A 27,847-nucleotide genomic window follows, 5' to 3' on the forward strand; every position below is an offset into this window, starting at 1 on the left:
AGAGTTTATACTAATTCTGTACAAATCTCCCAGAATTAGAAAATAAATGAACTTCAATCAATATTTTTGAGTTCATTCAAAAATTATCTCAGGGTGGATTATAGACCCAATTAGAAAACCTTGAACAATGAAATTTTTACAATAAAATGTAAGAGAGGAAGTTTCCATCATAGCTCAATGATAACAATCCAGACTAATATCCATGAGAGTGTGGGTTCCATCTCTGGCCTTACTCAGTGGATTAAAGGATCCAGCGTTGCCATGGGCTGTGGTGTATGTTGTAGACGTGACTAGGATCCTGTGTTGCTGTGGCATAGGTTGGCAGCTGTAGCTTCTATTCTAGCTCCTATTTGACCCCAAGCCAGGGAACTTCCATATGCCCTGGGTGTGGCCCTAAAAAAAGAAAAAAGAAGAGAAAGAACATCTGTGTCACCTTAGGTTATACAAATATTTATTAGATATTACAGTACAAGCATGACCCATGAAGAAATTTTTGATAAGTTGGGCTTCATGTAAATTAAGAACTTAAAAAAATAATTTAAGGGAATGAAAAGACAAGCCACAGACTAGAAGAAAATATCTATAAAACACATCTGATGAACTTTTTATCTAGAAAGTGCTATCAAAACTCAACAATAAGAAATAAGAAAACAACTCATTTGTTAAATGAGCAAATGAGTTGATAGTGTGTGTGTGTATGTTAAATAAGCACATGAAAGATTCTCCAGCATCATTAGTCATTAGGGAAATGTAAATTAAAACTATGAGATGTCATTATACACCTATTAGAATGTCTAAAATTTAGCAACTTAACATTGCCAAGTGCTGTCAAAGATGCAGAGCAACTAGAACTCTCGTACAGTGCTGGTAAGAATGCAAAATTGTCAAATAGTGCGACGGTTTCTTATTAAGTTATCCAGATACTTCCATATGCCTCAGAGAAGTAAAAACTTAGGTTTAGGCAAAAACTTCTAAGTGCATATTTAGGGCAGTTTTATTTGTAATAGTCAAAAAACTATAACCAACTTAAATGCCCCTCCACTGACTGAGGAGAAAATACTTAACATTGTAGTACATCCATACAACATAATAGAACAATCCTCAACAGTGAAAAAGATTAATGAGATATGCAACAGCATAGACAAATTTCAGTTTGTTTACACTAAATAAAAAAAGTCAGATTCAAAATTATATGCTGTATGATACCATTTATATGATGTTCTTGAAAAGGCCAAATTATAGGGACTGGAACTGTTTTATATTTTGGCTGTTATGTGTGCTTTATATATATGACATGTAGTTATGTATTTATACACATATCCATTTTATTTCATTAAATTACACAGCAGTGCAGTTGATTATTAAAATAGTACATGAACTATCTATTGCTTTCAAATTGCAACAAATCGTGATTTAGTTTTCTTTCTTTCCTTGCACACTAATTATAAAAAAGAAACTATTGTTTTTCTTTTAGTTAACACAGTGGAAGTGGTGACATCATTTCAGCTCTTGTGCTTATTTTAAGGAAGACAACTCTGCTAAGTGATATGTAGAGGTAGTTTTAAGCTTGGTTGTCAACAGACTCTTAAGAGCAAGAGGATGTTCTGAATATACTTATTTTTAATTCATGCAAATGTCTCAATCATTGTTGCCCCTATTTTTTTTTTCTCCATTTTCTTGGGCCGCTCCCGCGGCATGTGGAGGTTCCCAGGCTAGGGGTCTAATCAGAGCTGTAGCCGCTGGCCTACACCAGAGCCACAGCAACGCGGGATCCGAGCCGCGTCTGCAACCTACACCACAGCTCATGGCAACACTGGATCCTTAACCCACTGAGCAAGGCCAGAGATTGAACCTACAACCCCATGGTTCCTAGTCGGATTCATTAACCACTGAGCCACGATGGGAACTCTGCCCCTAATTTTATTAATAAGGAAAAAACAAAGAAAAATTCATAATATATTGTATTTATGTGCAGAAAAAAATCACATTCTAGACATTTCTCTGTAACAGAAGCTCTTTAAAATCCACCTTTATTGACATAAGTGTCAGACATATCATGAGTTTCAGGAACCAGTTAATTTTCTCTCCTTGACTTATGACCTTTTCCCACTATACTACAAATGTCAATTTATAAAAGAAATAACAATTGCTAATTATGTGAGAATATCATATTCAAGAATAGAGCCCTTTTCACATGCCAAATTAGCCTAGGTTGTTTGTTATAACAAAAATATCCAATGCTAATACAGTTGGATTTTCGCTTATACTGTTCATAAGGTTGTGCTTTATAGTAAGTTTGAAATTTGCTTTAAGGTCCTTAAGGAACTAGAGACTCTCATACTAAGTGAAGTAAGTCAGAGAGAGAAACACAAATACCATATGATATCGCTTATATCTGGAATTTAATATATGCCGCAAATGAACCTTTCCACAGAAAAGAAGTGCATGGACTTGGAGAAGATGCAAACTACTGCCTTTGAAATGGATAAGCAATGAGATCCTGCTGTGTAGCACAGGGAGCTATAACTAGTCACTTGTGATGGAACATGATGGAGGATAATGTGAGAAGAAGAATGAGTATATATACGTGTGTGTGTGTGTGTGTGACTGAGTCACTTTGCTATACAGTAGAAAATTGACAGAACACTGTAAACCAAATATAATGGCAAATATAAAAATCATTAAAAAAGATCCTGAAGGCTATTCCTACCCTTTTAGCAAATAATTCTTCTTTTAAAATGGAGTTCATTAATCAGGACTATAGTTTACCTTTTCTTTCTTTAGAAGGAAGAGAGGAAAAGCAAGGAATAATGTTAATTGTTAATATCCTAATAGTAATATTACTATCAGAATTCTCACGGTTGTCCATTATAAAATATCAGTCATTTAGCTTTCATTATATGCTTGCTATTAAGAGATAGCCTTGAATAATAAAGTCTTGGATTTACCCCTGTGAGGAGAATATAAACTATGTATACTTAAAACAGATTGACTTTTTGCTGTTGTACTTATCTATTTAACCTAGATTGCATGAAACTAAAATGCAATGTATGGGCAGCAACGAAGGGAGAGTTGGGTTATCTCATCTGGTACTTTCCTGAATCAAGGATCTAGATAATACTTCTGCCCACACAGAACATGTTTAGATTTATTGAGTCATCTCTTATTTTTGAATATGCCAAAATGGACTGACCTTTTTTTTTTGCAAATGAATTACAACAGTATTTGTAATGGAATCATCACAAACTCCCATTTTTCTGTTACTAAATTGTTATAAATCATTTGAAATTCACAGTTCTTACCACATTTTATTTCTTAGCTACCTTACTGCTAGGAATTTTTTTGAATCATATCTCAGATTCTCCTGTTTTTTTTTTCTCTCTAATTAGAATATCACTTTGTCATTATTGCTCTTATGATATATGATATCTTTCCTCCTTATTTGAGTCGCATCACTATCAGTTTTGCCATTCATTTTTATTTTTAACGCTCTAGATATTTTGAATTTTTCTAGTTAGCTCATATTTATGCCCTGACATTTATTTATTTGGGTTTGATTTTAAATTTAGGAAGATTCTGACATTTATTTGGGTTTGATTTTATTTATTTATTTATTTATTTATTTGTTTGTTTGTTTGTTTGTTTTAATTTAGGAAGATTCTGACATTTAACCTGTTGTGGTATTTGTATTTACAGTTTCCTGAATGTGGTTTCTATGGAATGTATGATAAGATCCTGCTTTTTCGCCATGACCCTACCTCTGAAAACATCCTTCAGCTGGTGAAAACGGCTAGTGATATCCAGGAAGGCGATCTTATTGAAGTTGTCTTGTCAGGTAGTATATACTTTTATCTCTATCCATAGATTAATAATTTGACCGTAAATTTTTAAGATAGCATAGAAAACATACAACATACTTGGCCCCAAGAGGAGATTTTAGGCCTCTGTTTACATGGACTTTCAAAATTATTTTGAAAAAAGCAGGAGGTTTCCCTTGAATTGACTGTTTCCACACTCACCTCTCTCAACTTGCTGCTTTCTCTAGACCCCCAAAAACACGCATGAATACTTTCAGTCATGACCTTATATTGTTTGAAATAGCAGCAGAAGCAAACAAAAACAAATTCACCCACTGTGAAGCTAAGACAGATGCCAGGGCCCCAAATATACTGAGCATCTGGGAGCGAAGAAGTAACAGCAGGTCTAGGAGACCATTGCTTTAGTTGAGTCAGAAGTCCAGTAGCTACTAGCCAAGAGCAAGATGGAAACAAGAGGTCAGGTATTACAGCGAGTCAGGCCATGCCATGCAACTCTGGTAACTCACTCCCTGAGAAATGGTTGTGTTTCCCTCTGCCCAGATTTATATTTCTTGTTTAGGATTTAGAAGTTAATTATCAGACTGTGCCAGTCAATGCAGATAAAAAGAATGAATTTAACTTAAAAAAAAAAAATGCCGGAGAACACCTATAGCACGGATCCTAACAACAATGATCTGTGCAAGAGGCACAGGTTTTTATTGTTTGTTTTTCTTAAAATTGAGTCACTGTTGAGAAATGCAGATGGCATTGCTCCTTTCTCCCTTCTGACCTTCTTTACTTGCTATCTCTTTGACCAAAGGAAATCCATTTGCTCTTCAAAATTATTCTAAGCTTCATTTCCTCAAGTTTCTCAGCTTTTTCAGACCCCAGTACTTGGATGTACTGATGATAATTCACTTGGTCTTTGCTTTCTTTCAGTCGGATGCACTTTATCTGTATTGATCTCTTGTCATAGTGTAAGGTCCTGGGATTGCCACATTTTCGTTGGGTAGATAGATCCTCTGAAACAACTCGTTTTGATAGATAAAAGTAATAATTTTCCTGTTGTTTATAGGTTTGCCAGTTGCTAAACAAACAAATCAAAAAAAATTTTCTTTCAAATCTTTTAAATTGCGTGTGTGGAGGGGCAGAAACCATTTGCTTTGGTTCTTTTACTTTTCTTTGGCTTTTTTTGACATTAGCTCACTGTACTTGGCCTCACAAAACTAGTGCCTCAACATGTTTTCTAAGTTTCCTGTTTCTAAACACAGAGGCTGCCTGAAGTAAATTATTCAGGGAAATTATGCACCAGATCCATTCTCACCATAATTCATATTAGACTCATAACCACATGGCTTTGCAAATAATGTGTTCTATGAGTCGTTTCCCTGTGGCGATGTCCAGACGTGTGTGAAGCTTTTCAGAATTGCATTTCTAAATTATTTATTTTTCTTTCCATTTTACTTTTGTCATCAAGAGCTTTAGAGTAGTACCAGACAGATTGAATGCAAGCTGTGTGGGGGTGTTCTTGGTGGGAGGCACTGCCTGTGTGCATGTTATCCCATGGGCGTCAGTGAGCCAGAACTGCTCTGCCCCATACTGACCTGGTGTAGCCCCCTGGAGGGTCCCTGGGTACAAGGAACATTATCCTGCTTTCATCTCCATCTTTGCAAGCCCACAACCTCATTGTACCTAAGCTCTACTTTTTTGCAATCCACTCTTTACGTTCCATGTCCCACCTCCCCTGTCTCCCAGGCCACACTGCCAAGAGGGGATTTGAAGGTAATTCTTTTCCTTACCTGCTGTCCCAGCACCTGGCTCGGGAAAGCCTTTCCTACTCTATCAGCAGCTGTCTTGTTGGTATTTAAAAGGAGCTATTTTATAACAGCCTGATTCGAATTCTGAACCTTGAATCTTTGAACCCTTTTCTCACTCCACATAGTTCCATTTCCCTAATGCATTTAACCCTTAAATTATCCATATATGTGTAAGAGTAAATTTCTTAGATATATATGTAAACTTCTTTGTCAGCTGTATTCTCCTACCTCCTCTTCAACTCCAATTGTGATTTTCTCAATAAGCGTTAAAAATACTTCTTCCTTAAAACCTCCCACTCTTCCATATTACAACCCTGTTTTCCTCCCATACCTCTTACCTTTGTGGGTTGTGTCAGTCACAGGTCACATAGCTTAGACCTGACCTCAGCAGCGAGGCGTGGCTCTAGCCTTGAGATTTCCACTTGGTGGCACCCCTCATGCATCTTGCCAACCACTGCCAAATGCATATACCTGTTCCCTGTCTTTTTCACTGTAGTTTTCCAACCACTAGCTCCCTACTATTTTTGAACTTTATTTTTATCTTTCTCTTTCTTCCCCATGCATATGGCCCACTATATGAATGTCTTATACCACTTTGGTGTAATCTCAACTGCTTGGTGTTCTCTTACCACCTAGCAGGGCCTGCTATACCTGTCTGTAATCTGAATTACTTTAACATTTGCTTTTGCCACACAGGACTGCTAGGCATATAGTCCCTTGCTGATAAGGCTCAAGGCAAATATGTTTTTCACCTGGCCTTGCTTTTGTTTTGCAATCTTCTCCTCTCCTTATCTTTATGTTATCATAGACGTGAGGTTGATATATACAGGTATATATACAGGTTGATATATACAGGTTGATTTGTTGACTATTGACTGTCACATTAGAAGTTACCACATATACAAAATTTTGTAAAAATACTGACTTGTTATAAACTTATTTTTAGATCTGTCTTCTAGTAAGGTAAATTGAGTTTCAGATCCTCTTGCTATGCATTTACCCAGCCCCAATAAGAAGATAGTGCTTGTGATGTGGGCAGGGTTGCATTGCATTATAATTGGAGGCAAGATAAATGACACTTCAGGCCATGGTGCAGGGGAGGTCATATACATGCTCATTCCTGAACCAGTTCCTGGACAGAATGGATGCTCTGATTAGCCAGAGAAATATGCCATTTCACGAAGGTGAGGTGTGGTTAAGGATCAGCTTTGTTCAGAAGGCAGTGGATAAGTGGGGTAGAGGAGCAAAGAACTGTACATTCCTTCTATTGCCTTTTGCCCAGGTCCAGAATATTAAAGTGCTGTGGGAATTTTCTTCCTGGAGACTGTAATTTGACTGTTAAAATTAGTTTATCCAAATATTCTGTTTTTCCTCATGAAAAATTGAATTTCACTCTGTAGTTTGACATAAACATAATCTGATTCTTTTAATGTTTAACCAACATTCTACCATCAGAAACATTTTCTCACATCGTACAGTAGTGCGATGTGAGAAAATATGGAAAAAAATAATTTTGAGGAAGGTTAAACACTCTTGTCTTGAGACAATGTCAAGAATTTTCTTTTGCTTATTTCATTTTTGCTGAGACCTTTCGTCATCTGTTAGTACTGACTAGGCTGCTCCTGGCTAATTTGCTAGCCTTTTCTTTCCTTTTTTTTTTTTTCTTTGAAAAACTTGGCTTGGTTGAACTAGTGCTTTTAGACCAGATTAGCCAGGAAAAGATTGCTCATGGGTGGATGGGTTGGGTTATGGAGGAAAAAAACAACAACAACTTCATGGAAGTTCCCCATCACATACACTCCCACTGCTGGCAGACTTTCTTTGTCTGTTGACCGAAGAATTAGCATTGTTACTATTGTTATAAAGTAGGAAAACACTGCAAATGAAAATTGCTTTTACTAAAGCCAAAGTCAAGTTCAAGTGTATGGTATTGAATTGTAAAATAAAGTTCATGGAATTTATCTGAAGTCTTCTTCATGATGGATCGCTGCAGAAGCCCAGTAATTCAGCCGTAGCAAAGCAAATGAATAACAGGGACTGTGTTCATACAACTCACCTCTCTTTGTTTTCTTTGGACTTGATCTCTAAAAATTGTGTGTATGTGTGTATATACCCATCTCGTAGGTGATCAAATGAGAAATAGACAAGGATTACAGGAATTTCTCAAATAAATAAAAATCACAATTTTAAACTCTTAGAGCTAAATGTTAAATCTTTCCTTCTTTCATTTATAGTGAAAATCCGTATTTTTCTGGGAAATGTTCATTACCTTTTACAATAGATGATCCTGCATTATTTATAATGTTTGTAAAATTCTGTTTCCATCTGTGATTATTTGTTCCCCACCATCTAGAGGTGGGAGCCACATTAGAAACTTAACCCCCGACAGAGGGATTATGGACCTGTCCCCAGGCAGTGACAAAAAGTGCTAGTAATGGGTAGAGAGATCAAGAGATATTTTACTTTACTTTTATTTTATTTTATTTTATTTTACTTTATTTATTTTTTTGGCTTTTGTCTTTTTAGGGCCACACCCACAGCATATGGAGGTTCCCAGGCTAGAGGTCTAATCAGAGCTGTAGCTGCCAGCCAATGGCAGAGCCACAGCAATGCCAGATCCGAGCCACGTCTGCTTGACCTACACCACAGCTCATGGCTATGCCAGATCCTTAACCCACTGAGCGAGGCCAGAGATCAAACCCACAACCTCGTAGTTCCTAGTCGGATTTGTTTCTGCTGTGCCCCAATGGGAACTCCAAGAGATAGTTTAGAAGTAAAAGGAAAGAGATATAATAACTGTTTGGATATAGTTGATGAAGAAGATGAGAAAATGAAGGGTACTGCAGGGAGAACCAGAGCTACCTAAGAGTGATATCATTTCCTTTCTCCCACCCCAAGTCTTACTCTCACACATTGTTTGGCATGTCTGCCAGATGGTTTGGGTACTGTGAGGAACTGATTTCATGGACACATATGGTACCATGGATTTCCTTGGTGATTTTGTAGGAGTTGCATAACCTCTGGGATTCAGAAGTTTTGTTTGTTTCTTAATCTAAAAAGGAGCTTGTATGGGATGAAAGTATCATACCATGCTAATAACGCATGGATTCCGTGTTTTCTTCAGTCTGCAAGTAAAGCAGTATGTATAAGGATTGAGTACAGCTTCCAGGGCCAGATCATCTGGGCTTATATCCTTTTGCTGTGGCTCACTACTTGCATCTTTGTAAGACATTAAATCATTCTATGCTCCAGTTTCCTTATCTGTAAAATGAGAACAACAGTAGCACCTACATCATAAGGTTATTACAAAAATAAAAATAAATTACTGCATGTGAAGCACTTCAGAGAGTTTTCTGTACATAGTAACTGCACAGATGTTAGCTATTTTGATTGCTGCTTCTCCTCACATTCCAAGCGGCCTTTCCCTGCGATGTTCATGGTTGTTAAACATACCATGAAAAGCAATCCTAGTCTTTGATAACTTTGAGGTAACTTTAAGATATGTTGTGGTAAGCAAAGTTAAAATAAGTGTTTACTTCAAGACTCTTCAGAACTTTGGTGCATGCTAATAGGAAACATAATTCTTTAAGATCAGTTTCCAAATTCATTGTACCACAAAATACTCTTTTTTTCCTCCAAGTATCTGGTGAGTCTTAGGTTCAGCAGCTCACAGTAGAACTATTCCCCACGGGCCAAACCTGTGGTTTGAGTGGTGTGAGGGTATATATCCATTGTCTCTGTACAGGCCACTCCTATCTCTTATAAGGGAATAAGTACACTATGGAAAAGCAGGCGTTAAAAAGAAATACATCTTTGTTTACATGGTAGCACAGGCTTTTGAAGCAGTTTTCTTAAGTTACACTGTTTCCTTTGCAATGACTGCACAAGTGGTGAAATCAGGTATCTTAAAAACTATGTAACGGAAATTTTAACTTGCCCACTTCCTGCAGGCAGAAGGGTTAGTGTCAACTAGAGCTTGAATCTGAGTGTTCAGTCACCTTTTATACCACTTCAAGTAAGCCCTTTGAACTTAGATGAGGAAACAGGAATTCTTGAGGACCTGTTTGAAGAATTCCTACTATATATAGTAAGACAGTTTTTATTTCACAGAAACATGGATGGTGTTTGTAACAACATAACCAGCAATGAGCTTGCTACAAATTCCATTGATGTGATTCCTGTTACATGACCATTATTCCCCTCTTCCTCCTAAAAAAAAAAAAAAAAAAGGTATTTTACAAATATATAAACTGTGATCAGATTAAGGAAACTCTGGAGGCTCTTTTCTGTAGAATTATGATACAAAATATGAAATAATAAAGTGATGGTGCCCTTGTTTAAATAGGATCCCATCATATAATTTCACAGCCCTGATCAAAATTGAAATAGTGTTTTAGGGTCACCATAGTTAAGGGATCCTATGACCTTGCTTTCAGTTGGTAAGATTCAATGCCTAAACTATAAGCCAGAAAAAATTAATTTTATAGAAAGTATAAATTTATTTATATGTGTACCAGCGATATCCATGTCTCTCAGATATAGTACAGTGTTGAACAGTGTTTTATGCCCCTCTGAAATGTGCATGGAAGGGCACAACCTCAAGAGTAATGTATTAGATCACTGCCGTATCACTTCCCCAAAAGTACATTACACAGACATAATTTTTTTTTTTCAAGAAGGCAGAATTAATCGTGAGAAGCACCTCCACAGTCCCAATACCACCTGGGTAATTAATGTTATAAAAGAGTTGGCCTTTACTACTCAATTTATATTTCTTTGTAGCTGTTCTTGGACATTTACATCTGCCAGGCTGATGGGTGCCAGTTTCTATCCAACTTGAGTTGCAATTATCTGTGCGGGTGGTTTTTTAACAGTTGAAAACTTAAATGTAAGATTACAGATCATTACTCTTTTCTTCTAAATGTGGTTTATGTTAACTATCTTCAGATTTCCTTTTATTATTAATATTAATTCTCTTTCCATTCTTTCTAGTAAGTGTGATTTTGTTCTCTTAGTGCCACCCTAAACTATTTTCATTAAAAAATGAATGCAAAGAGCAGACTGTTGGAATGTTTCCATAGATTTCCCACCTTTCCCCGCTTGTGACCCTGATGAAGAGATGGCGGCTGGGAACGCTCCTCCCTTACTTTTAGTTTTCTTGATTACTTGTCCTTTTGTGCAGTGAATTCTCCATGGAGAAATAGTTCAATAGTGCATTGCTTTCTCTGTCTTGTTTTGTTTTGTTTTTTAACCCAACTACTCTTAGGTGTCAAGGCAAAGTGAAGACATTCTCGCCCATTCACTTGGGGCATAAGACATACCCTAAAGGAAAATGTTCTTTGATGATTCTTATTTCTTCTAAAAATTTTATGCATGAATTGCATCTTGCTGCATTGTAATTTTTCTGTTTAATTTTGAGTAAATATTTCTTCCCCATATTTTAAGAAATAATGATAACATTAGTGATGGTGATATAAGGACATAGAGCATTTATGATGTGGGAGGGACTGTTCTAAGGGCTTTACATATATAGACGCAGATATGTGGAGTTCTTTTATGGCATATGTCCTCAAGACTTCAGTCTGACAAGTAGTGGACTTCAAATCGAAGATTTCAGTTTGAGTCCCAGAGCTCCCATTTATGTCTTAGTGTTTTAGTGTTTAGTGTTCTCATTTCCCTGAAGTTTTGTTTTTTTTTTTTTAGGGCCACAGGTGCGGCATATGGAAGTTCCCAGGCTAGTGGTCAAATCAGAGCTATAGCTGCCATCCTACGCCACAGCTGCAGCAACACCAGATCCAAGCTGCTTCTGTGACTTACACTACAGGTCACAGCAACACCGGATCCTTAACCCACTGAGTGGGGCCAGGAGTCAAACCCGAATCCTTATGGATACTACTCAGTTCATTTCCACTGAGCCACAAGGGGTCATTCCATCACTTGTCAAATAGCAATAACAATATCTGCAGTAGAGGCTTGGGCTATTGATTTCATGGGAAAGTATTTCACAAGATGCATGGTAGATGTGAAGTTTTCAACCTTCCCACCCCACCTCCATCCCACCAGACTATACACTTCTTGAAATAGGAGCCATTTATTTTGATATTGGATCCTCAGGACCTGGCATATGATATGTAATACTTAAATTAACAAGATGAACAAACCAACAGAGAAATAAATGGTTAAATTGGTGCTCTATATATGATATCCAAAAGTTATTGCTGTTCTGTAGGAATTGAATTTCAATGCTTACTATTGACTCTCTTTGGCCTAATCTATTAAGATTAATTTTGTTATAATATGACTGTTTTTTTTTCTGATTTCTTGCTATCTTTTACATATCTTAGAAACTAATTATTTTTAGAAATTATTCATTTTTAAAAGCTTCGTTATGCTTTCAAAACATTGCAGTGTCTTTCACTACAATGCTCTTGTAAAATGAGAGCTAATTCATAAAATACAAATTGTTTTCCATTCTAATTCCTGCAACTTCTGAATTATGCTCATCCCCAAGACCAAGTAACTTAATTTGCTCCTGAAGTCCATTTACTCTTGTTTGAACCAGTTTTTTCCCCCATTGCTCTTTTCCTCCAAATATTCTTACTTGCTTTCTAAAACATATTTTATTTAGTAGTCACTTCTTTTTTGATGTGTTCCTCCTCAATGCTAATCTCACCTTCCTTCATCAATTTATTGTCCTTCATCTGGAGCCCCAGTGCTCCATAGCTAGCATTGGAGCTCAAAGAGGTGACTCCAGATCCGACCTTAAGCTCTGACCTTTCTATTACAGGAATAAGGAATGATATCCTGAGAGCCTGGCTGATGTCTGTTTCCTGCTGCTCCCCCCACCCCCTTTCCCTCCTCCCGTTGGAGCTCTGCAGCCTTATCCATCCAGCAGAACAGCTGTTAATGCCTACGGGTCAGCTGGCAAGACCTATAGGAAAAGCTGAGTCATGTGCTCCAAAACTGGAGTCTAAATCTTCATAGATCTCTGTCCATGTACATACCGTGGTTTTCAGAGAGGGACATATCAAATCCCTCTGTTCACACAGAATTAGCCTAAGGCCTAGTTCTTCCCCATCTGGCATGCTAATATCCAGCCAAAAATCATAGTTTTTTCTTCTCTTCCCTTTTCATCTACTACTTCTCTAACTAAGGACAATGTTACAAGTCATCCAGATAAACAGGATAAGAACACACTGGTAATGAAAACCACACAAAGGGGGCTTTTTCTGTGTATGCTCTGCTCTCTGTGTAACCCCATATTCCTTATAATTGCCTCTTAGGGTGGTGATTCAACAGTCTCATGTATTTAAATCTTACCATGTTAACAGTGATACAGCAGGATTTCAGAGGACTTGCATATTCAGTCAGAATCTGTCTAGAAAACATAGTAAGATGTTTTGCTCCTTTACATTAATTTTTCCTTTATAATTGGTCTATAAAATCACACAAAAATGTTTTATTAATCTATCTTTTTTTTTATCAGATTTGACTAAGAATTATTTGGGGCTTATTTCCAAAAATCACACTCCAAAAATGAAGACTTTGGCACATCCACGATACTGAAATAGATGAGTTACAGAATCTGACTATTATATAAAAAATGTTAGTGGCAAATATAGTATCTTTTAAGTAAGTATTTTCCTTGGCTCAATTCTATACTGAGATGAGATGGATATTTTTTCTAGTGAGAAACTTTTAAAAGGTTGTTAGTTTTATGCTGAGTTAAATAACACAAAATTCTTGTGCTCTAGGCGCAAACAAGAAAATAATAGTATTTGAATTTTGATTTTGTCCATCTGTTATAAAAATATGGTATCATATTCATGAGAATTGGCTGAGGGATATCAACTATGCCTCTGGTCGTACCCTGTCTGGTGTAGTAGTCACTCACTGTGTGTAGCTATTTAAATTTCAGTTAGCTAGAATTAAAATAAAATTAAAGTTCAGTTCCTCAGTCACTCTAACTACATTTCAAGTACTTAGTAGACATATTGTCTAATAGCTGCCATATTGATATAGAGCATTTTGACCACCAAAAAAAGTTCCACTGGACAGAGCAAGTAGATAAGTGAAAGTTTCCTCCTTGAAATCTGGAACACATTTTTATACACACACACATGCCCTGCAAAAATGCTTTTAACTGAAATGTTCTTTGATATGACATATTGAGAGATGTTTTAAATAACACACCTGAAAATTTTGGTAGGATATCTATTACCAGCATCTCATGGGAGAAATTGTCATCCTGAGACTTTCTTATTGGACAGATGCCTCAGACTTTAGTACCCCAAACAACTCTCTTTTATTAATAGTATCACTCTTAGGACATTTAATTTTCCTTCTCGCTTTGGCCTTGGCCTGTCAAATCTGAATTCATGAGCCACGTTTAATAATGGTACAAGTCAACACTACGTAATTTTCACTATACTCCTTTATATTTGGTGCTGTATTCATTTACCTCAGGGCTTCTTGGTTTTTTTATCTTATTTCATTGTGTGCTACACAGAATACCATAGCAGTTAAAAGCACAGATTCTGGAATCAAACTGCCTGAGTCCAATTCCCAGAAGCCCATTTATTATCTGTGTGGCATTGGGAAAGCTATGTAGAGTTTGGGTGCCAGTTTCCTTACCTTCAGTCTAAGACTTAACTATGATAATAATGTAAAAGATATAACAGATTACTTAAGACATCCAGGTCTTGTAAAATCATCTTAGAAAGGAAGGAGACAGGGAAAGTAGATAGTAGAAAAGAAATGAAATAGGTCGGGAAGAATAATACAGCATCAAGGCATGCTGAATAGACTGTTTGTACAGTATGTGAATGGCTTCATTTCTTTGATTTATCTCACATTTTCCCAAGGTATCTTTATGGTGGCTTATAAAAACATACAGAACATGTTAAAAATATCAGAAACTGACAGTAGATATTGTCCGAGTTAGGAAAGACAACATTTAGTTAAGAATGTAAATTCTAGCTTGGGCCGTGGGATAGAAATCCTGTGAAATCAGATTGTTATGATCATTATACAACTACAGATGTGATAAATTCATTTGAGTAATAAAATAAAATAAAATAAAAAATAAATAGACTGGACAAAAGTGAAATACCTAGACTTGCTTTCAAGGTAATTATCTGAAGGCAAATCAAACTTCGTACTCTGTCCTGTGTTGCTTCAGTGTCTTGGATGTGGTTTTAAGTTCAGCTTACATATTTTTCATATATTAATTATGAAATGTAACACATAAAAGACTTGCGATAGAGAGAGACCAAGGGAGAGACAGAGATGGACACAGAGAGAAAAAACTATGATGGAAATAACCCTGTCTCCACCTGAATCAAGAAATAGAGCACTATTATCATCTCCAAAGCCAATCATATCTCCCATCCGGTCCTCACTGCTTCCCTTCCTCTAGAATTAGCTAACTCTATTCTCTTGACTTTTAGTGGTCATGTCCTCCTTGCCTGGTGTGGGAGGAGGTTATCAAGGGGGCATGACCACTGGTGGAACAGTGAGCTGTACCTGGGCAATCAGAGGCTCCTCACCCACCTCCCCCATTTTTGGGATGTACTCCCGTGCACTGTTCCCATAGCTGGAGACATTTTCAAGAATGCAGCCTAAGAAGTAAAGTGTTGAGACCATCTTAAATGAATATGTGACTGAACCCAGTTAAGGCCTCTATATGAACATTAAATTTCTGGCAGGCAGGTGCAGAGATCTGCTTGTCTTTCAGCCATCCAAGACAAGCCTCCTGTGTAAGTTCCCTTGCTTATAAAAACTACCACCTGCCAATCTAGAGTGGTCTTCCTCTTCTGCCTTTTCTGGCCTGCCATATTTGCCCGCCAGTTTGTGGACCAGTGCCTGCTGACCTTAAGCAAAGTATGTATCTAAACTGTTACTGAATTTTCTGTAAGTAAAATAAAGACACTTAGTGCTCAAAAAAAAATGTAAATTCTAAAATATTTATTAAAAAACTGTTATATGACTTTAGTCTCATACTTCATGAGATGCTTTGAATCAAATAAAAACCTGCTTTCAACTTTGTGTTGAAACCTTTCTTTAGTATTGTGTCCAGCTGTTTTATTCTCAGGAAAATTATTTCTCCAGATTTGTAGTAAATTTATATAGTAGCATTCTGAATGTAGTTTTTAAAATGTATTGACTGAGATTGATCAATGAAGATTAATATTGATCAACATTGTCTTATATGGATTGATTCCTTTTCTCATTATGAGGACATATTGAAAAGTCTTGACTTATTCCTATGCCAAAATAATCCATTCAGGGGTAAGAGAAATCATATATATACTTTGTTTCCATATTCCTTCCTCTTTTTCCATATGCACGCGCGCGCGCGCACACACACACACACACACACACACAGAGCGAGAGCGAAGAGCCTAGAGGAGGAATGGAAAGAAAGGCAGAATTGTATATACCATCAAAATCAATGAAGTAAAGTCATTATAGGGTGTCTGTGTTAACAAAAGCCAATTAGAGAATGGCTACTGAATGGCTGTCTAGAGACTTCATGGATATAAATTATTTTTGCTTGAGGTAAAGGACTAGACTTCAGTTGAAAAGCTGCCAAGTATCCCTTTTGGATGATCCATGATTGGTAGTACATCGTGTTTCAATTCAATAACTCAGCCATGCCACCATCTGCCCAGCACTCTTATTTTGCTGGTTGGCATGTCATTTATTTGCTTTTAACATGCAATCCATATAAAAATCCCTCGTAATCTGCCAAAATTAGAAATGCAGCTGTTTTAAGTCTTAAACAGCAATAGACTATTCATTATGCCAGTATGGAGGAATAAAATAGAAAGATGTATTTGAAAAGAGCAATACTACACCAGAATGTATTTGTACCTCCGCTTTTCCTAAGTATTTTAAAGACATCTATAGCTTGTTACTCATGTTGACTTTAAAGAGAAGTTGACATACAAATTATACCAAGTATCTCTTTTCCTGCATATACTTTAATACAAGGATTGGAATTTGAATCAAACCATGAAGTCTTTTTTTTTTCATGTTAGGAAGCAATTTCAGCATTTCATTTCCTAGAAAATGAAAAATTTCTGGCTAATTCTGGGTTTCATCTTATTCTATTTTTATTTTCCACAGGAGTTTTTTGAGGTTCTGATCATTATAGCTTGTTAATCCTGAGAATGCAATAATATAGAGCTGTGTGGAGAATTCTCAGTAAGACCAAGCATTTGGCCCTCTGTTTAAAACAAAAATGAGAAAAAAATTTTTCCCCACATAGTAATCCTGTGATACTGAAAAAAACAAAAACAAAAACAAAAAACAACCCAAAGTAAAGCAAAAACTACACCTTGTTTCACGTGTTATTCACAACCAGATTATTTAAGAGTGATGGGCGTGAGGACACAATAAAGATCTGGAGTGGAACACTCCATCTGGAGACACCTTTCTTCACGGTGATTAGACGTAACCATTTTGAAACTCAAGTTGGATAGTTTGGAGTTGGTGTGCTCCAGCCTTTACACTTTGATATTCATACATGTGAAGCTCTAAGTTGAATTCATTTGGTTATATGTTATGTTGCCCCCATATGAGTCCTTTCATCATGTGAGTTCAAAGGACTTAAAAAATCATTTGTTTTTGTGAATTAACCTGTAAAAAATTACTTCCTATGGAATCAGGGCATGAAAAGCAATAACAGAGCAAGATACAAGTTTGCTAGAATAAATGTACTTGATTGCATATATCTCATGTATCCAAAAAGATTAGCAATGCTAAAGGACAGGGACATCATGTTATAGTTCTTAAAAAATACATATAGAAATTAGCTCGGCCAGACTTATTGCACTGCTTCTTCATGATTGACAGGCTTTGCTTGACAGCTTAAGCCTTCATAAATGGATCTCAATTTGTAAGGAAAAATTTAATTTTGGTTTTAAGGAGTTAAAATGTTTAGAAAATTCCAAAGTTAAAGGATACATTAGACCCTATGCCCTGTTTTTATAACAATTATTATGGAATTTTAATGAAAAAATTTAATTTTGTAGCCTTAATATACTACCTTTTACCTGGAACAACTGTGTAATGTTTATATATTGAGCCAAATAGATTCTTCTTCTTGTCCTTCAAGCTTAACAGCAACCTCAGGGTTATCTCATGTGTAAATCTCCACTCTTGCTGCTTTTATGCTTTAAAAACATTTAATGCTGAGCAGAGGTCTAAGTTTGCCATGTCTAATGACTGAGATCTATTTTTGGTATTCTGCAGTCCTTAACACACAAAACAAGTGAGAAAACTCAAATGTATCTTTCTAGCTTTGAGATGAGACCAGCCTCCTTAGATGTTAGCATCCTAGCAATTGAATCAGTAGTCAAAATCTGATAATTTTTTGACTAAGCTTTTCTATTTTTTAAAAAGTTGTAGAATTACAGGAACGTTGCAAAGACAGTTAAAAAAAGTTCCCCTCACCCAGACGTGATCATCTAATATTATCATCTTACATTGCCCCAGTACGTTTACCTAAACTAAGAAATAAACTTGGTCAGTGACTTCAACTTACCAGTTTTTTCCCATTAATATCCTATTTCTGCCCTAGGACCCAATCTGGAGTACCACATTGTATTTGTTGTTACATTTCTTCCAATCTCCTTTGGTCTGCATCAGTGTCTCAGACTTTCCTGGCTTTTTATGACCTTGGCAATTTTAAGATCTGTCTCTTCTTCACTTATTTATTTAAAGTTCAGTTTTAAGTGTTTATTTATTTTTTACTACATTTGATAATACAGATTTTTGTGCCACTTGTCATGGGAATATTTTTGAGTTCAGCTTTTCCTATTAAACATATAAAGAGAATACACACCTACATATCTGTATAGTTTAAAGAGATAATTGTGAATATCAGTGAATTCCAGTATAACCAACCACAATGGTTGATTTTATTTTTATTTTACTTTTTATTAAAGTATAGTTTATTTAAAATGTTTTGCCAATTTCTGCTGTACAGCAGAGTGACCCAGCCAAATATACATGCACACACACAAACACACACACACACACACACATACACATTCCCTTTCTTATATTGTCTTCCATCATGGTCTATCCCAAGAGACTGGATATAGTTCTCTGTGAACAATGATTAATTGTAATGGTGCTTTGAATGGGCCATGGGTGCCTGTATGTTGGTTAAACATTATTTTGTGAGGGTGTTTCTGGATAGGATTAAAATTTGAATCGATAGACTGAGTAAAGCTGATTGCTCTCTTCAGGATGCGTGGGCATCATCTAATCCCTGTAGGCCTGATTAGAACAAAAAGACAGGGTAAGGGAGAATAATCTGCCCGTCTTTGTGGTGGGACACTGGTCTTCTCCTGCCTTCAGATAAACTGTAATTAAATCATTGGCTCTCCAGCTTGCTGATTGCCGATCTTAGACTTGTTATCTTCCATGATTGTGTGAGCCAGTGATCTCTCTCTAGGTATAAGTGTGGGTATAGGTATAGTATAGGTATAGATATAGGTTAGATAATCTTCGCTCTATTGATTCTTTTTCTCTGGAGAGAACTCTAATACACCAACCATCCTACCAAAGGATTAGAGAAATACAATAAACTTAAAAGCCCTTTGTGTGCCTCTTCCCTAACTCTGTCCCTTTCTGTGGTTATGAAATTTATATTAATCATCTCCTTGTATTTATGCTCTTATATAGTGATATTTTACAACTTATAAATTGTAATTATTCTGAGATGGTTGAGTAGGTGTGGTTCTTAGCAGAATCTGTCAAATATATTTTTTTTACACTTTGAGATTTTTCCCTTTTATTTAGGGAAATGGCATACATCTCTTCCTTAATTCTTTAGCAATGTCTCAAACCCTATGTGCTGAATTAACTAACTCATATGGAGTTCTTTCACTCCATAGCTAAACTCCTTCTGAAACAGGTACTAATCAGTGGGATTCTCTTATCTTTACATCTGAATTTGCTGTAAAAAGAAACTTTGCTTAATAGCCATTTTTCAAGTGTTATAGTGCAAATTGAAAAAAACTTGACACATTAATACTACAGTAAAAGTTAAGTTGCATAAAAATATATCTTGGAGTAAATATAGATTTTTATTATCTTGCTGTAGAAGGAGTGACTATAACTTTACCTCAATTTAAAGACCTGTTGGTTTTTTTAGAAAATAAATATTATAACTTAACGATCCTTGGTGTCTTTACCTTACTGAGACTAATAGGTAAGAATAGAATAATTAAGTCTCTTATTTGACCTCGTGACCCCCATATAAATTTTGAAATACATTTTTAAAAAAATTCAAATGTTTATTCACTTATAACAGTAGTCATATAATCACTAAAATAAAGACTTGTAGGGCTCAAACCCTAATAGTTATCTCAGTTCCCTAAATCATTTAAGTTTTCTCACTGAATACATGCAAAATAATCCTAATTACACTTTTTAATGTCATCCTTTAAATACTGAGTCCCCTAAAATCTCCTCTTTTCTAGGATGTATTTTATTTTTTCACATTTCTTCTTTATGCTTTATCCCCAGTGCCTAGAACAGAGCCTGACACCTAGTAAATACAACAAAATATAAGTTGAATGAATGTAACAAATTGGCAAATTCTGTTGACATTATTTTCTACCAAATATCTGCACCTCTAAGTTAAATGTATAAATATAATAAATTGGCAAATTCTGTTGACATTATCTTCTGCTGAATATCTGCATCTCTTACTATTTTCTAGTTCAGGTCACCATATTTGCTCACTTATAGCGTTGGAATAGTTTCCTGACAGTTTCCTTGCCTCTAGTCTTATTTCTTCTCATCCATTCCCCCTCATCATGCAGGCCAAGTAAGTGCTCAGGCCTAAACAGGATCATGCCATTCCTCTGTATAAAACCCTTCAATAGTTCATGGATGAATACTCCGACGTGGCTTGGGAAACTGTGATTTGCCTTCTGCTTACTTTTCCAGCCACATGGCCCCCTATTCTACTCCCTGTTCTATCCAGCTCTAGGATGTGGACATATGGAAATTCTTTCTCATTTCCTCCAATGTGTTGTAACATCCTGTCTTATTTCCAGTGTCCTTTTATACCTACTAGTCTTGCAACCTGTGCTATTCACATGCCCCTCCATCCTCTTCTGATTTGCCTGGCCAACTTCTGTTCATCTTCCTCTAGGAAATCTTACCTGAAACACCAAGTTTGAGTCAGGCAGCTCTTCCTACCATGTGTTCCCTTCCTTAGCACTATGTGTATACTTATTGGTTTTTAAGTAAGTGATGCACTGTGAGAAAAAGAGCCACGGTTATTTAATTTGGTCCACATAGCAAAACAGTGGTTACATAATTTAATTGCCATATTTGATGTAGTGGGGGGATTCACAGAGGTGAAGCAGATTTCTTGAAGGCTGAAGGGCAGAAAGTAAAAAGGAGACATTAGCCTTAATCCATAATCTGCTATACTTGGTTATAAATGCTATCTTCATTTTTGCTTGGAAGGTGATGGGAGACTTCTGGATTTAAATGGGATAGCGTCATGAGCTAAAGATCAGTAAATGGAGATCTGGTAGTTACAGAGAAAGCACAGACAAGGGATGATCAAAAAAACTTGAGAAAAAATTAGGGATTGACCACATGGCAAAGAAAATCTCAGTAAATTCCTCAAAGTAGAAACCATCCGGGCTGTGTTTCTTTATCTCAGTGCAATAAGATAAAATAAAAATCTAAAGGAAAAGCAAAATCTATCAACTTGGGAATTTTAGAATATTGTTCTGGAAATGCAGGTTAATGAAAAAAAGAAAAAAGCAGGTGATGAAATGATAGGCTATTTGGAAGCAAACGATGGAACAAAATATTATGTATTTTTAGGATATTGCCAGTGTAGTCTGAAGAAGAAAATGTATATTGCAGAATAGCCAAATGGCACCAGTTTATAAGGAAAAGATATTCTTTTTTTATTGTTATTGGATAGTCACCTTTTTTATTTTTAATTTTTTATTTTATTTTATTTTTTTAAATTTGTTATTACTCAAATGAATTTATCACATCTGTAGTTGTATAATGATCATAACAATCTGATTTCACAGGATTTCCATCCCACAGCCCAAGCACATCCCCCCACCCCCCAAACTGTCTCCTCCAGAGACCATAAGTTTTTCAATGTCTTGTGAGTCAGCATCTGTTCTGCAAAGAAGTTCCGTCTGTCCTTTTTTCAGATTCCACATGTCAGTGAAAGCATTGGATGTTGGTGTCTCATTGTATGGCTGACTTCACTTAGCATGATAGTTTCTAGGTCCATCCATGTTGCAAAAAATGCTGGTATTTTGTTCTTTTTAATGGCTGAGTACTATTCCATTGTGTATATGTACCACATCTTCTGGATCCACTCCTCTGTCGATGGACATTTGGGTTGTTTCCATGTCTTGGCTATTGTAAATAGTGCTGCAGTGAACATCGGAGTACATGTGTCTTTGCAAGTCGTGGTTTTCTCTGGGTAGATGCCCAGGAATGGGATTGCTGGATCAAAGGGTAGTTCTATTTTTAGTTTTCTGAGGCATCTCCATACTGCTTTCCACAGTGGTTGCACCAATTGACAATCCCACCAACAGTGTACTGGTGTTCCTTTTTCTCCACACCCTCTCCAGCACTTATTGTAGACTTTTGGATGACAGCCATTCTGGCTGGTGTAAGGTGGTACCTCAGAGTGGTTTTGATTTGCATTTCTCAAACCATGAGTGATGCTGAACATCTTTTCATGTGTTTCTTGGCCATCTGTATGTCTTCCTTGGAGAATTGTCTGTTTAGATCTTCTGCCCATTTTTGGATGGGGTTGTTTGTTTTTTTGGTATGGAGCCGCAGAAGGTGTTTATAAATTTTGGAGATTAACCCCTTGTCAGTCAATTCACTTGCAAAGATTTTCTCCCATTCTGTGGGTTGTCTTTTTGTGTTGTTTAGGGTTTCCTTTACTGTGCAGAAACGTTGAAGTTTGAGTAGGTCCCATTTGTTTATTTTTGTTTTTATTGTCAATACTCTGAGAGGTGGATCTGAGAAGATGTTGCTGTCATTTATGTCAGAGAGTGTTTGGCCTATGTTTTCCTCTAGGAGTTTTATAGTGTCTGGTCTTCTATCTAGGTCTTTAATCCATTTGGAGTTTATTTTTGTGTATGGTGTTAGGGAGTGTTCTAATTTCATTCTTTTCCATGTGGCCATCCAGTTTTCCCAGCACCACTTATTGAACAAGCTGTCCTTTCTCCATTGTATAGTCTTGCCTCCTTTGTCATAGATGAGTTGGCTGTAGGTGCATGGGTTTAATTCTGGGCTTTCTATCCTGTTCCGCTGATCTGTATTTCTGTCTTTGTGCCAGTACCATGCGGTTTTGACGACTGTTGCCTTGTAGTATAGTCTGAAGTCCAGGAGCCTGATTCCTCCAGCTCCATTTTTCTTTTTCAGGATGTCTTTGGCTATTCTGGGTCTTTTGTGCTTCCAAACAGACTTTAAACTATTTTGTTCGCGTTCTGTGAAATATGTCCTTGGTAATTTGATAGGGATTGCATTGAATCTGTAGATTGCCTTAGGTAATATAGTCATTTTGATAGTATTAACTCTTCCATTCCATGAGCATGGTGTATCTTTCCATCTCTTTGTGTCATCTTTGATTTCTTTCATCAGTGGCTTGTAGTTTTCAGAGTACAGGTCTTTTGTCTCTTTAGGTAGGTTTACTCCTAGGTATTTTATTCTTTTGGATGCGATAGTAAATGGGATTGCTTCCCTAATTTCCTTTTCTGCTTTTTCATTGTTAGTATATAGAAATGCTGTTGATTTCTTTGTACTGATTTTGTATCCTGCGACTTTGCCAAATTCATGGATGAGCTCTAACAGTTTTCTGGTAGAGTCTTTAGGATTCTCTAGGTATAGTATCATGTCATCTGCAAATAGGGATAGTTTTACTTCTTCCTTACTTCTCTGATTGCTGTAGCTAGGACTTCCAGAACTATGTTGAAAAGTAGTGGCGAGATAGGACATCCTTGTCTTGTTCCTGATCTCAGCTGGAGTTGTTTCAGCTTTTCACCATTGAGAATGATGTTTGCTGTGGGTTTGTCGTATATGGCCTTTATCATGTTGAGGTAGGTTCCCGTTATGCCCACTTTCTGAAGGGTTTTTATCAGAAATGGGTGTCGGATTTTTTCAAAGACTTTTAGGAAAAGATATTCTTTATAGAAATATTTCAACTAACAATGTAGAATGAACGATAGAATTAAAGTTACTATTTTGCAGTCTCTCATGAAATCATTGATTCAGGCAATATTCATCAATGAATGAAACCATGACAGCGTTGGTTCTAAAATTTTAGTGTGCATCAGAATCTCCTGGGGAACTTGTTAAAATCCAAATTATTGGTCTTCATCTCCAGAGTCTCTGAGTCAATATATTTAGAGTGTTGCCCAAGAATATACATTTCTAGCAGATATCCAAGTGATGCTGATGCAGCTGGCCTGAGGACCACACTTTGAGAGCCTTAAAGATGAAACTTTGGTGAGAAACCAAAATGGAAAATAATGCTGTCATCCCCTGAATCCACCCATCAATCAGCATTAATAAAGTAGGGCAATCAGCATTGTTAAAAGAGTCTCCAGATTATATGCAAAATGAAGTACATAGTACTGAACCGAATGGATAGGGTTCTCCAGAGAAACAGAACCAATAGAAATACAGGGGGGAGGGGGAGAGAGAGAGGTTGCTTGATTTTAAGGAGTTGATTTATGTGATTGTGGAGATTGGCAAGTCCAAAATCTTTAGGATAGGCCAAGAGGCTTGAGACCCAGGGAAGAGTTGATGTTTCAGCTTAAGTCGAAAGGTGGTCAGCTGGCAGAATTCCCTCTTCCTCAGGGGAGGCCAGTTTTTTCCTTTTAATACCTTCAGCTGATTGGACGAGGCCCACACACATTATGGAGAGTAATCTGCTTTTTCAAAGTCTACTGATGTTAATGTTAATCTCACCTTTAAAATACTTTTATAGAAACATCTGGGATAATATTTGCTCTAATTCTGAGTACTGTAGCCTAACCAAGTTGACACATAAAAATAACTATCATATGAATAAATAAAGAGTTCTTGCCAACAAAGTTGAACCTGAATCCAATCAATCCTTCAGAGATAACTTTTCTTATTAAGAAATATGGGAGAAAGAGCAATAAGTTAAATGAGAAAACAGGATGTAGAAGTAATTAGGCTTCTTCAGCATATCATTGATATGAAAGAAAGAAGGAAGGAGGGAAAGAACAAAGGAAAGGAAAAAGAGGGGATCTGCTTTCAATCAAGAGACTTAAGAAACATAACAACCAGATGTAATATACTGGGCTTGATTTAGATATTTTCCAACAAATCGTAAAAATGAAGTTTTTAAAACTTTTGGAGTCATACGACTATGGAATAGCAATAACCCCAAAATAAAGTTGTTGTTAGTTTCATTTAGATGTTATTGTGGCATTTGCGATTATAAATGAAAATGTTTTTTATTTTAAGAAATTCACTCTGAAATACTTAGGCTATAATGACAAAATGTGAGGAATCTGCTTTAAAATACTTTAGCAAAGAGAGAAAAAAGAATTGAAAGAGTGAAGCAAATGTGGCAAAATCTTGATAATTTTTTAATCTGGTGTTGGGAATGGGAGTTTACTGTAATATTCTTCTTTCAGGCTTGAAAATTTTCATAATAAAAATTTTAAATGCCTTGTAAAAGAAAAATAATAGAGGGGCAGGACACTTATTCTTCCAGATATCGAAACATACTGTACATTTGCCTAACGAAAACATTGTGATTTTTCACTTGTCAATAGGCAGGTCAGTAGAAAAATATAGTCAAGAAGAGACATTTATGTAAAAAAATAGTTTTATTTTGAGTAAGCGGTAAAAAAGACTGGATTATACAATTGGTAATGTTGGAACAATTTAATATCCACTGAGAAAATAAATTCTAGGGAGTTCCTGTTGTGGCGCAGCAGAAGCAAATCTGACTAGTATCCATGAGGATGGGTTCGATACCTGGCCTCACTCAGTGGGTCAAGGATCTGGTGTTACTGTAAGCTGTGATTGTAGACATGGCTCGGATCCTGCATTGCTGTGGCTGGAATGTAGGCTGCCAGCTGTAGCTCCAGTTTGACTCCCAACCTGGGAACTTCCATATGCCACAAGTGCAGCCCTAAGACGAAGGAAGTAAATTCTAAACAGTTAAAAGCTAAGAAGCAAATCGATAAATTGTGGGTAAAGCCTTCCGGAGTGTGACATAAAATTAAATCTATGAGGGGAATTATTACCAGATTTTAACTTATTAAAATAGCTAAACTTCTGAACAATTTAAAAAGTCACAAATATAAAGCAGTAACACAAGAGCTAGAGAATGTTTTCCAAAAAACAAAGGATTATGAGTTGAGATATTTGTGGAGCTCCTTCAGAAATCAGAACAGGTGAAATTAATCTGAGGGAAAATGCACAAACATCTAGGCAGACAGTTTCCAAAAAGAAAAAAAAAAATGAACGCAACTAATCATATACAAGACTTGGAAGCGGTAAGAGAGAAATGTAAGCAGTGCTCTATAGGAGTTGGGAGAAGAGAAGAGGAGACTTTGTGTTTATCAATAATCTGAAATAGGAGATGAACTTCCCCAAAACAAAACAAGCACCAAAAATATATGAAAACAAATAGGAAACTATCAGTAAACATTTGAAAAGACGGTCAGCCTCATCTGTAATCTAAGAAATGCACCTTAATATAATATAGATTTCACCTAGAAAATTGTCAAAAATTAAAAGCCAGGCAATGTCCAAGTATAGATGAGGATACAGAGAAGTGTATAGTCTCATATACTGTTGGTTGGCAAACAAATTGACCAAGTTCTTTTGGCAGCAGCTCAGTAGTTCCTTTCAAAAACTTTAAAAGCAAACCCATTGACCAATTCTAGCAATCCATTCTTTAGAAACACTCTCACATGTAGAAATATTCTTTCGAGTTTATTAGCAACAAATGAGACATCCACTATAATAAGTACTCAATGACCAAATGAATTTTGATACTTCATTGCCATGAAATATTATTTAATAGTTAGAAGGAAGAATGAAGGAGATCTATATTTATTGACATGGAAATATTCATTACATTGAATTAAATGAAAAAAAAAAAACTAAGCAAGTTTTATCCTGTGTTGAACACTTTGTCAAAGGCTGCACTTGTACACATGAATCTATACTTGAACTATATTATATAATGGGAAAAGACCTTCCTCAAATTATCCCAAACAAAATGTCTTCTACTTCATGAGGGCATTGCAGGCTCAACTCTGTTTTGTGATTTATTTAACCAGAGTCCTAGCTGTGGTTGATTTTGTCCTTCATTTTAGGGCAAATGGATCATGAATAAGTTGACTGTCCGGACCTCAGAAATCCACAAGCAGTGCTGTGACGTATTGGTTGGAGCTGTGTCTGGTCCTTACATTGTCAGATGGCTCTTCATGTTTTCATGCAGAGGAATAGGATGGTATTCTTCCAATGAGCAGGGCAGACCCTCTCCCAATTTTAAGAATAATTACTATTTCATGATTAGAGAGCTAGAAAGGAAGTTCAAAAGCCAGGATTTCCTTGTAGCATTTAAACTTCATTGACATCCTGAAAAGGCAGGAATTAATTTAAAAGGCCAAACTATATCTACTATCATCTAGGATTTTTAAAAGAATAGATAATTTTTAGTATCTCATTTCTTCCCTCTCAAGCTTGATAGAGCTTGATAAAGCTTTCTTTTTGAAATTTCAACACTGTAAAAAAGCTTTCCTTGTAAATAACACCATTAAACTTGTTACTTTGCTCTCTTCATTAAAAAAATGACATCCTAGGGAACCATGTCTAATTTACTTAGTTTGAATAATTTAAAAAGTTTTCTGTAGCATCTCATGATCCAGATAGTAGTAATGAGAAACATTTATTTATGTTTCAAATGTCATTTTTCAGTTTTCCCAAAATTTAGTTTCAAATATCCAGATCTTCAACTTGAGGAAACACTGAGTTATGGCTCCAGATGTTGGCAAATTCCATGTAACTAATGATAACAGTTTTTAGAAAAATTCGATATACAGGGTGTAATCAGAAGGGCATATTTCAATAAATTTTTTTGTTTGTTTTTCTTCTTGGCTCCCATAGCGTAAGGAGTTTCTGGGCCAGGGATCAGATCTGAGCCGCAGTTGCAGG

The 27,847-nt window shown here is 36.2% G+C and overlaps 1 protein-coding gene across 1 annotated transcript in view; it reads left to right on the plus strand.

Moving 5' to 3' along the window:
- The window catches only part of PRKD1 (protein kinase D1), a 326,828-nt gene that overhangs the window by 170,242 nt on the left and 128,739 nt on the right, over positions 1-27,847 (plus strand). Inside the window, 1 exon segment of the mRNA XM_047794955.1 lies at positions 3,697-3,835. Within this exon segment, the coding sequence (XP_047650911.1) occupies positions 3,697-3,835 (139 nt within the window).

Source organism: Phacochoerus africanus, chromosome 9 (genome assembly GCF_016906955.1).
Source record: "Phacochoerus africanus isolate WHEZ1 chromosome 9, ROS_Pafr_v1, whole genome shotgun sequence".
NCBI lineage: Eukaryota > Metazoa > Chordata > Mammalia > Artiodactyla > Suidae > Phacochoerus > Phacochoerus africanus.